Consider the following 12,373-nt stretch of genomic DNA (forward strand, 5'->3'; position numbering starts at 1 on the left):
TAACCAGCTCCTTCTCAGATACCTGGAATTATAAAAGGTATTATTATTTATATTATGTTATATAAGTAGTAGTATTTAATTAATGTGAAAAAGTACATTTTTTCTTTTGGGGGTGTTTTTTAGTGAATGAGTTTTATAGTTTATTAAGATTACCTCGGAAAAGTCCAATAGCAGCTGGATCACATCACAGTTAAATAAGTTTATATCTTAATAACAAATAACAATATCATCTAAAAACAGTTTTGTTCATCAGTCTGCTGATATGGTTAACTACACTAATAGACTTTTGAATGAACTAGCTTTGCAATACCTGCATAAACTGCTCTTAGTCACGAACTATCATCCTTTTTACACATTGCTACATTCTACTTGCTAACATTTTGTTGAAGATTTTTAGATCTCATGAGGAATACTTGTCTGCAGTTACTCATATTATGGCTTGTCTGGTAATGCTGGCCATTAAAATGAATTGGTAAGTGTCCCTCCTCTTCCATGTTTACATAGAATTGGTATTATTTCTTCCCTAAATAATCATTCCAAGGGATGTAGAAAAGTCATTTGAGAAAACTGAACACCGATTCATGATAAAAACTCTCAGCAAACTAGGAAAAAGAGGAAACTTCTTTATCTGAGAAAAAGTATTTACTGAAACCCTACAATTAATATACCTATTGATGAAAAATCAAATGTTTTCCACCCAAGGTCTGGTACAAGACAAGGACGTCCTCTCTCTCCATTCTATTCAACTTTGTATTGAAGGTCCCAACCAGTGCAATAAGAAATAAAAAGCACACAGATTGAAAAGGAAGAAATAAAAAAGTCTATTCACAGAGAATATGATGGTCTATATAGAAAGTCCCAAAACATCCACAAAAAAGCCCCCAGAATAAGTGAATTTAGCAAGGTAGTAGGATACAAGTCAACATATAAAAATCAACTGTATTTCTATAAATAGCAATGCACAATTAGAAATTAAAATTTTAAAACAGTATCACTTACAATAGTACCAAAAATCATTAAACATTTAGGTATAAATCTAACAAAATACGTGCAAGACCTAAATGCTAAAACTACAAAACACTGTTGAATGAAATCAAAGAAGACCCAAGTAAATGAAGAGATATACCATCTTAATGGATTACAAGACTCAGTATGTTTAAGATGTTAATTTTCCCCAAATTAAATCGATATATTTAGACACACATTCACCACCAAAATCATGATTTTTTTGGTAGAACTTGACAAGCTGATTCTAAAATTTATATGCTAAGGCAAAGGAACTAAACTAACCTAAAACAATTTCAAAATGAACAAGGTGGGAGGATCCATACCATACCACTACAAAACTACAGTAAGCAAAACAGTGTGTTTTGGGAAAAGAACAAACACATAGATAAGTGGAAAAGAATAGCATTTCCATATATGGTAAATTGATTGTTCACGAAAGGTGCAAAAATCCTTTTGGATTAAGTTTGAGAGCAAAATACCTCTTTCCTATGGCACTAAATCATTAGTTCCAAATACTGATTTTTTTCAGCCCAAAGATTTTTTTTCTCTTTTTACAAAAGGGTCAAAATGTTTTAAGGAAAAAATGCACAGCAAATTTCAAAGGGGTAAAACAAAAGAAAATGGACATGATAATGGACAGGGAATACCACCTAAAGAGTAATATAAAAGATATATGCTGGTTTTCAGTTTTGTACACTTCTAGGTTACTAAAGAGACAAGAGTTCAGAGTCATTCCGAAAACATAAAATAAACTGCATACGATGAAGGATTTTCTATCAACATTAAGATAAAGCATTTCTATCTACTTTCTGTATATAAGGAATTTTCTACAAGCTTTGAAAACCAAAAATCAATTAAGTACGTGATGAATCATTATTCCTTGGTGACGAAAAGGAAGACTATGGGGGGCGGGGGGAAATATATTGTATGATAAAGGAAGAGGGCAATAAAAAGTCAATGAGCTGTTGAGAATGAAAAACAGGTTAAGACAAAATACACCTGAGCAAATCAGAAGTTTATACCTGGTAGCACTTATTTTAATAGAGTGGCTGGGAGATGTTCCCTTTTCCCTCCCCCAAACTTGAACCTTTCACACCCGGAGGAACCTTAAAGTGTTTATAGGTGGGCAAAGAATGGCATGGGTCCCTATTACGGCGCTTTCTATGGTATCAAAGCAAAACTGAATTCCAGTTTTAAGGGCCTGGAAGAGAAAGGGGGCGTGGCGGGGAAGAGAAGTGACTTGATGGAGCAAGAGATGATGATTGGAAGATGATTTCATAGTGCAGGCGGTGGATGAAATTACAAGGACCGGGTGGGCGAGTTTACAAAGCTTGGAGTCAGGTAGTGTAGACAAATTAGTCACCCAGAAGGTACAAGGGTTGGGAAATTATGGAATCGGCACTAGCAGGAGGCAAAACGAAGAGGGAAGAGGTATGGGAATACAGGGTCAACGTGCCACAAGCCTCAGACCCGGAGACCCCAGGAAACGCGATGACAGGGCAATGGGACCAGAGGAAGGGCTGAGACAGCTGGGAGCATCTCCAGGAGCCAGGTGGGAGGCATACGGCCGTAAAGGGGGAACACCCGTCTGAGGCAGAGCAAGAGGGGCCCTCACTGAATCTAATTCCAGGTTCCTAGTCAGCGTAGAGATGCAGGCGGGCAGGGAGGGCTCCGGGGTCCCAAGCGACAGACACCTCACTCACCTGGTTGGTGACCTGAAAACGAAACAGAGAACACAATTTATAGAAACAAACTGCTCGGGACTAGCCGCGGCAGCCCGCTCCCTCGAACCCTGCCCGCGGCCTCAGGCCGAGATCCGAGCCGCGCTCACCTCGGGATTAGCCTCCAGCGGCAGCCAGCGCTGACCCTCCATTGCCGCTCCGTCCGGCCCCGCTCCAGGTCTGACAGCAGCCGCCGTCGCAGCCGCCGCCGCCGCTTCCGCCCCCGCGCTTCTTGACCTGGGACCGTCTAACCCTCCGCCCCCCCCCCTCCGGGAGGGGAGCTGAAGAACGAAGAGGAGCTTAACAACACTCTGGTCCCTTTCTTGCTCTCTGCAGAGCCACACTCACGTCTTACAAATTAAGATACAATCTGAGAGGAGAAGAGAAGCCACCTCCCTACTGCACAAGGAAAAAGAATCTGAATCCACTGCCAGCTCCCCTCTGACTTGGACTGTTCCTATCTGAGCCAGGCGCTCGCGCGCTACGCATGCGCCATGCGGGGCCTGGGACCGCATGTTCACCCGCGCCCTCCCATTCCTGCAGCTTCATCTGGAGGCGCTAGGGGGCGCCTGAGAGAGAAGACGGCATTGCTACCCACACATCAGGAGTACTGAAGGCCAGGAATGCCCAGGAGTCATGTCCCAAAAGCTCATTGGTCACGGTGCAGAGGTGATATGTTGGCCTCATCTGCAGTTGCAGAGTTGGGGGGGGGGGGGGCGCGGTGCCATATACCTATTCAGTTACATCTGAAAAAAAATGTCAAGCTTCGATTATGAATCAGACTTTGCACTCACGGTAGAGAAGAGGAGGACAGAAGAATGAAAAATCAATCCTAATGAAGTGATACATACGTGATAGTGGTAGTATGAGGTGTAGAACTGCAGAGATGTGCAGCTAAAGGGGGGGAGGTGTGTCCAGAGGCTTCCAGCAGAAGGTGTACAGCTGTAGTGAACCCTTAAAACGTAGTAGACATTAGCCAGGCAGAGAAGATGCTCTGAAGAAGGGAAAGTGTGTATTGTGGCTGTGGAGCCAGAAAGATGGAAGTGCTGAGGTTAGAGGTGATGTTGGAGGGGTAAGAAGGGAAAAGCCCATCAAGATATCTGGGCTTCATTCTGAAAACAGCAGGGAACCACGTAAGGATTTTACACAGCATGTTCATCTCTCTCCTCCACTAGACTGTAAATCCCTTGAGGCCTACAGGAGTGTCTTTTTTAACTCTTCACATTGCTTCCGTAAAGCCTAGCCCAGGGTCTGATACATAGTAGATGTTTGATAAATACTTGGAGTGAATAGAATCATCAGATATGCTGAAACATAATTTGTTAATAATGTAGGATATTTGTAAGGGTGGAAGGATGAGAAAATTAAGGCAATAACCATGGAGATGGAGAGGTAGGCACAGATTAAAGAGAAACTGTTTTAAGGAGGTATCCCTTTGACGAGCAGGAATTGTCAATGATAACTCCAGAGATTTGACCTGGGGTCCAGGCCATATTGCTACTCCGCACCCAGTAGAGGACATTCCGGGAGAGGAGCATTTAGAAGTGAGAAAAAGATAATTTCATTATGCTGAGTTTCCCTTTCTTGAGGAATTTACAACTGGTCGCTGTTTTGACCTCCAAGGAATTTCCAATCCTTTGACTCCTTTCTCTCCTTATCTATCTGATAGATTGCTGTTATACCTACCCAAGAGTGACTTGGTAAATCTGAAATGTCCAGCTTATGATAAGCAACCATAGTTGCATAATACTGAGCTGTATGGCCAGGCTTTCAGTTGCATGCCAGGGGCTGCTTTTCAAATGACAGGCTGTCAGAAAATGGCCTTGCTCCAGAACCTTGAGGTTCTGCACTGTGATTCTCCTCTTAGGATTACCTAAGACTCCACATAGCATCCTTACAGACCGTGGACTTCTCTAGTACCATTGGATCTGCTGAGACATAGGGCCAAATAGCAAGCAGCTTGCATTTCAGCATGGACTTGCTGTAGAGCACTGTCTTGCTCAGGGACCCACTCAAACTGGCAGCCATCCATGTTGCCCAATAAATGTGTTGCAGCTATATTTTCAAGTGTGGCCTATGCTGCTCTCAAACAGCCAAAGAAGCCCAAGTCCTCTGCCTCTTCCTTATTAATAGGAATTGCAAGATGAAGTAAGTTATTCTTCACCTTAGAGAGGCTGTCCCAGTATGCCCCCAAACTTTCAGACTCATAAAAATATTATGTAATAGGCCCCTAATCTTTGTAGGATTTAACTTCCACACTCTGGCATGAATGTACCCATCATCATATTGAAGGCAGTCCTTTTCAAACTTGAATGTGTATACAAACATCTGGGGAATCTGAAATGCAGATTTTGATTCAGTAAGTCAGAGATGGAGCTCAAGATTCTGCATTATTGGCCCCAATTTTTTTAACACTCCCTTCGCCTACCTCTTTTGCCATATAACTTTGAAGTTTTTTACCGTTAAGGGGAAAAGCAGTGTTGATCCTCGTTTTTTCATGGATTCTGCGTTTTGAATTTGCCTACTTGTTAACATTATTTGTAACCCCCAAATTAATGCTCATGTCACTTCCACAGTCATTTGCAGACATGCACAGTGGCAAAAAGATTGAGTTCCCAGTTGAGGTTGAGCAGGCAATTTTCTGCCTTCTTGTTTCAGATCTCATACTAGAAAACAAGTGTCCTTTTTGCAATTTATTCAGTGCCACATTTTTTTGCAGTTTTGCACTTTTTGTTGATGATCTCAGTGTACAAATGTGCCAGGCTTTGTGCAGATGTTCTTTCCAGTGTTCCCAAACACAAGAAGGCTGTGATGTGTCTTATCCAGAAAATACGTGTATCAGATACAGTCCTCAAGCATGAGTTATGGTATTTTTGGCCAGAAGTTTAATGTTAATGATTCAACGATATATATTATATGAGGGCTCTCAAACAGAAACACATTACATGAGGTTATGTATTGATCTGTTGATGAAAATGTGATCAGAGGCTCATAGGAACCAAACCTGTATTTCCCCTGGGAACAATGGTTCTGTATTTAGTAATGCAGTATTCATGGTGACTTTATAGACCATACCTAGCACAAATAATGAGAATCAACTGTATATTTCCCCACTCCTTGACACTGAGTTCAGCCATGTGACTTGTTCTGGTCAATAAAGTAGGGCAGAAATGATGGTGTGCCTATTCCAAGTCTAGGCCTTAACAAGCTCGTGTTTCTGCTTGCTGTCTTGTTCTACCATCACCTTGAGAAGAATGTGCTTGGGCTAGCCTGCTGGTCCCAGACACACAGTAAAAGACACCTGGAGCACAGCAGAACCACCTCACCTGAGCCCAGGCTAGACTGGCCAACACCATTGCTAACCCCTGAGAATTGTAAGCTAAATAAGTGTTTGCTTGTAGTATGATGTTGGGAATTTGTGTGTGTTGGGGAGGGGGTCATTAGTTTCTTTTTACATAGCAACAGCTAATTGCTATACCTGCCAAAACTTCAAATAATCAAATTAAAAGGAATAACTAGGTAATTGATACACTTGCCCCAAATTCTAAAAGCCAAAAAAAATGTGAAGTTTTACCCCCAGAAATTTAAATATGTATATGGTAATGCAACTTGAATTTGTTAATGAACTGTTTAACTATGTTAACTAAGTGAGATGTTATTTTAGCAATGAAGAAGTAATATATATTCAGATTTGATTCAACCTTTACTCTTAATAGAAACTTTGGCATTTCTCATATATTCGTTGGATCCTCCCCACAGTCAGTCAAATAGGCAGGTGAGATACAGATGTCACCATATTACAAACACGGTAGCTATGGCTTGGAGAGTGTAAGTTGTTTCCCAAGATTGCACAAGTGGCAGAATGGGACTTCAACCTAGATTTCCCACAGCAGATTTAGAATTCTTTTCTAAGCAGGAAAGAAGCAGGAGCAGTGAAGATGTTGACAAGCCTGGGAAGGGTACTTAGAAGATAAGCTGGGGATTGGAGGAAGCTAAAAAGTGTTGTTGCAACAGTAGGTGCCAGAATTCCTCTGAACTGTCTATTCAGAAAAAATTCTCACCATTGACAAACCACTTAGATTGGAGACTGAGCCCCAAGGACATCCAAGTCAGCAGGAGGACAAGCAACAGAAAATCATTATTACACCTCTCTTCATGAGAGAAGAGTGTGAGGAGGGTTTGAGAAGGCAGGAAAGGAAGGAGAGAGAGAGGATGAAAAGGAGGGGATTAAAAAAAAAAAGGAGGTAAGTGAGGACCTTGAGAGAGGAGACTATAAGAGAAAAATCCTAGAACTTAGTGGATGTCAGGGTATCTCATTTTATTTTCATTGATGATGAATGAGTTTGGACATTTTTCAAGTTGTTATTGGCTATAACTTCACATCTTTTCACCTTTGATCCATCCTAAAATTATTTCTTAAAGCTTCTGTAGCATTTATTATCTATTCCTGTGCTTCCCAACATTTTCCCCCACGTGATACATGCAGATAAACAATATAATATAATCCATGCCCTTTTATTGACTTTAACACCAACAGATTGATTTTGATGGTTGTCAAAGAGTATCAAAGTTTATCACCATTTCCTACTTGACTAAACTCATAGTTTCATTTTCTCAGCCACTGATGAAAATTCAACAGCTTCTATTCAAAAACAGCAGGATGTTTCTGACAGAGTGATGTTTGATATCTTAACAAAAGTACTTGTGTCTCAAAACCTGCTCTCTCATTCTTGTAAATTTCTTTCTTATATTCTGAGGGATTTGGTAATTTATCCAACCTTAAACTGGAGTAAGATGCCTTTTTTTAAAAAAAGATTTTATTTATTTATTCGACAGAGATAGAGACAGCCAGCGAGAGAGGACACAAGCAGGGGGAGTGGGAGAGGAAGAAGCAGGCTCATAGCAGAGGAGCCTGATGTGGGGCTCGATCCCATAATGCCGGGATCACACCCTGAGCCAAAGGCAGACGCTTAACTGCTGTGCCACCCAGGCACCCCGCTTTTTTGTTTTATCTGCTCAAAGCTATCCACTTTTTAAAGGAACTATAGATTATTTGGTTGTTTTGTGAGAAAAAATGGATTTTTCGTCATTACTCCAATAACCCATATTTGCCCTACTGATGCAAGTTTACACCCACTGTTCTATTTCCATGCCTAGTAACTTTTTGTTATGCCAAAAAAAGTATCATCTTTTTAAAGACATTTTAAGGGGCAGTTAAACATAGTATACAAACAATACCCCTAAATCAATAGAAGTGTTGATCACCTATAACCAAGTTCATGCATGCACTTGAAAAAACAATTGAGTCACAACTCTGCCTGGCTACTTGTCACGCTAAGAAGCCATTGGATGCAATGTGCAAGGGCAATTGCTGAGATGTTAAATGTGAAAAAAAAAAAATCTAACAATGGTAGTTATTGTTATGCAGTATTTGTAGAAACCTGACAATCAGATAAGGTTGTCATCACAGTGTTAATCAGCTAAGGGGATCTTCCAGGCTCAGGCCTACCCAGTTTTCCCTAGAGCTATGAGGATCGATTTCTCTATACACCTGTAAGTCATTCGTGGTGCACCACCATGACTGCTCACTATCTTAAACTATTTATCTTAATAGGAATATGTCTAGCTGTTTTCCTACTGTATGTGTGTGTATCCTGTTATCATCTGCTTTGAGCCTGCATTGCGTTGCCAAACCACCATCCCAAAACACAGGCTTTTTGCAATACTTAAGATCATATCCAGGGCGCCTGGGTGGCTCAGTCCCTTGGGCATCTGCCTTCAGCTCAGATCATGATCCCAGGGTCCCTGCCAGTGGGGAGTCTGCCTCTCCCTCTCCCATTGCGCCCTTCCCTTCTCTCTCTCTCTCTCTCTCTCTCTCTCGCTCTGTCTCCCTCTCTGAAATAGATATCTTTTTTTAAAAAAAGAAAAGAACATATCCAAACCTTACATAATTTGGCCTCATCTGCCTGTCCGATGGCTTAATAATTCTCCCCACTTGATCAAAAGTCATGACTACCATAATCTAGCCATGCTTCTATAAGCCAGACATTTAACCTACTTAGGTCTCATTTTAAATAAGGGACTCTGTAAGGTCTCTTTAAGCCAAAAGTTGAAACCTGTGTCTTGCAGGTTTCAGATATATGCACGAATTGGCCAGGTGAAATGAAAAGAAGAATTTGGGGACAGTGACAAACTGTAACACCTAAAACCTATCTAATACATTCTGACTCAGTTTTCAACATAGTTCATTTTGATTTCTTTGTTTGGTTTTAAATATGTGGGTAGGCCAGGTTTGGCCCAAAGGCTAAGAATTTGTGTAATCTGTTTTAAGCTCTAAAACCAAATATGAGTCTAGGATCAATGATCATGGTTTATTCCCAGTTCTGCATCTTTGCTTATGTTGCCCATTCATTATTACTGCTATCTCCTACTGCCCCCACCCCTGCACCAAAACACACGGACAAACCCACACACAGTCAGTCGTATTCTTGAATAGCCTGGAGTACAAGTAGAACATTCAGTTAGCACAAGGCAGCTGAGAAGGATTTCAGCACGTACTCTGGGAGTTCTGAATCCCTCTGGAGTTCCCTGAAATTAGACTGCAGACTGTAAATTAAAAACAGAGTTTGATGTTGCTGAACATTCTTGAACTTCAGTTTTCTTCTTTTTAACATTTATTTATTTATTTGAGACAGAGAGAGAGAGCAGGGGCCGGGGGAGAGGAGCAGGGGGAGAGAGAGAGGGAGAATCCCAAGCAGACTCCCCCTGAATGCAGAGCCCAACGTGGGGCTCCCTCTCACAACCCTGAGGTCATGACCTGAACCGAAATCAAGAGTCGGACCCTCAACCGACTGAACCACCCAGACGCCTCTTGAACTTTAGTTTTCTCATCTTTAAAATGGAGACAATGTATGACAAAGACCACTAATAGACTTCTTTTGAGGATTGACTATCTTGCTGGTTATAATAAGAACCAGTATTTATTGAGTGCTTACCATGTTCAGGAACTTTGCTATGTGCTATACATATGTGATCTCATTTAATCTTTAGTAAAGAACCTTCTAAGTCAAATATGAATAGCCTCATTTTTACAGGTTAGAAAGGTGTTGTTCAGGAAGGCCCTCTTTACTAAAATCACACAGATGAGTGGTAGAAGACAGACTTAGATTTGGGTCTATGTGACTCTAAAGCCTGTAGCACTGTCATAGGTTCCTATCGCTGCTGGAACAAATTACCACAAACACTGTGGCTTAAAGCAACAGAAATTTGTTATCTTATAGTCTGAAGGTCGGAAGCCCAAAATAGGTCTTACTGGGTTAAATCAAGGTGTTAGTGGGTCTGTGCTCTTGTACGAGAGAATCCACGTCCGTTCCTTTTCCAGCTTCTAAAAGCTGCCTGTCTTCCTTGGCTCTCATCCTCTACCACTGACACTTTCTCTCTGACTCTGACTCCTCTGTCACCATCTTCCACATATCAGGACCCTTGTGATTACATTGGGCGCACCTCAGTAATCCAGGAACATCTTCTTATTTTAAGATTCTGGGATTAGCAAACTTAATTCCGTCTGTAAATTTAATCTTTCCTTGCTATGTAACATACTATATTCATAAATTCTGGGGTTTGGGAAGTGAATATTTGTTAAATTAATTAAATAAAGAGGCCATTTGACTGGGATGGCTCCAATGCTGTCATGGCCTCTGTAAAGCAAACCACAATCTATGACTGAGAATGCCTCAAGTTTACAAGGTCAGAACCCTAGGACAATAAAATCACAACAGCCAACTAGGCTTTAAGCCATAGGCAATCAGTATCTTCCTTACTTTGTTTCCACCATTTTTCTATGAAATCTCTTCTTGAGCTCCTGCCAGTGGCCTGTTCCTAACCACTTCTGGTTTGGTACTGCCTAATAGGAATCGATTTTTTGTTCAAATAAATTCTTAAAATTTTAAACAGGCCTTAGTTTATCTTTTAACACATCTTTGGGGGGGCCATTATTCTGTCTACCACATCCACTGATGGTATAGAATAGTATAGTAGAGTGTTAGTAAATGTATTTAGTGGATATCTATTGTTTTTGTTTCTTCAGTATCTTTTCATCTAAGTTTTGTTGCATCACCCTCACCTCTGTTTCCTATAGGGTACGTCTTCTTATCCTTTTTGTTGCTAGTGACTCTGTCAATTACACAATTCTATCCCTCATGGCCACAATGGGGTGCAGAGGTAAAAAAATAGTAATGGATCACCCTAGACCCAGTATTGGTCCAAGGGGTGAGCATATGACCCAAATAGGCAAATCAGAGTCCTTAAGAATGGAGGTGGATGGGGTATATGGGTGGCTCAGTTGGTTAAGTTTCTGACTCTTGGTTTTGGCTCAGGTCATGATCCCAGGGTCGTGAGATCGAGACCAGTGTGGGGCTCTGCGTGTTGGAGATCCTTCCCCCACATTTTCCCTCCCCCTCTGTGCTCCCCCCGTACCCCCCCCCCAAGCAAATGCACAGGTGCATGCTCTCTCTCTAAGATAAAATAAATAAATAAAATCTTAAAAAAAAGAATTGCAATGGAAGAGCAGCTTCCTCTTTCCTTGTGGATCACGAGCCACAGGCTATGACCTCAGCAATGCTAGTGGTCATATATCTATGGGCAGATACCCTCTTCTACAGTATATGGAGAAACGTAAGAGAATAAGCCAGCAGACAAACTGAACATCAGACCACAGTTGAAAAACAGAGATTGGGCCCTTTTGCTATTAAAATCTCACAATTCTGTGAAATTCCTGCAGTTGGCTCCACCCCTACATTTCAGAAGCCACCCCTGTGAGAGGATGATTTTGGTATTTTTCTCAGGGTAATTTGAGCTGGGTTAATATCACTTGGCACAGAAGAGCCCTAAAATATAAGTTTAGATTGAAGTACTACTTGCTTCATGTGTGTCACTTTTGTTTTCTCCATTACACTGTAACTCTTGTGAGGTCAGAGTTTGTGCCATAGTTTTGGGGACATACTCCTACACATCTGTCAGTGCTAGTTTTGTGTGTTTATTTGTTTGTTTGTTTGTTTGTTTAAGAGCTCCAAAAAATGTTTTATTTATATGTCCTACTTACATGTAATCACAAAAATAAATATAAAACAGAAGTTATGCCTATACATCTTTAATTTTAGCATTTTTGACTCCATTAATAAAATTTGTGTTTTCCAAGTCTGATAAGCTTGCATAAATTCTGATCTTTAATAAGATGAAGGTCTTAAAAATAAACAGTTGATTATATGTGCTGGTAAAGTGTCAGGAGCACAAGAACAAGATTAACAATTGGCAGAGATTGGCCTAATCATTATTGACGTATTACTCTCCCCAAATTTTTCAATAGGTTTTTTGAAAAGGGGCACTACTGTCTAAAAAAAAAAAAATCCAGTTTTAAAAGGAATGCATGAAAGGGGGCCCTGGGTGGCTCAGTCGGTGAAGCATCTGCCTTCGGCTCAGGTTATGATCCCAGGGTCCTGGGATTGAGCCCTGCATCAGGCTCCCTGCTCAGCGGGGAGCCTGCTTCTCCTTTTCCCACTCCCCCCTGCTTGTGCATGCTCTCTCTCTCTCTGTCAAAGAAATAAGTTTTTAAAATCTTTAATAAAATGAAAGGAATGCAGGAAAAA

The 12,373-nt window shown here is 41.0% G+C and overlaps 1 protein-coding gene across 2 annotated transcripts in view; it reads right to left on the reverse strand.

Annotated features, from left to right (window-relative positions):
• Positions 1–12,373, reverse strand: part of UCHL3 (ubiquitin C-terminal hydrolase L3) — a 66,699-nt gene that overhangs the window by 44,116 nt on the left and 10,210 nt on the right. Inside the window, exon 1 of one of the 2 annotated variants that reach the window (XM_057308004.1) lies at positions 2,840–3,179. The exons of the other annotated variant lie outside the window; for it this stretch is intronic. Coding sequence (XP_057163987.1) covers positions 2,840–2,881 — 42 coding nt within the window. The 5' untranslated portion in view covers positions 2,882–3,179. Of the gene's footprint in view, positions 1–2,839; positions 3,180–12,373 lie in introns of those variants that run through there. 2 annotated transcript variants of the gene reach the window in all.

This window comes from Ursus arctos, unplaced genomic scaffold (assembly GCF_023065955.2).
Source record: "Ursus arctos isolate Adak ecotype North America unplaced genomic scaffold, UrsArc2.0 scaffold_10, whole genome shotgun sequence".
Taxonomy (NCBI): Eukaryota; Metazoa; Chordata; class Mammalia; order Carnivora; family Ursidae; genus Ursus; species Ursus arctos.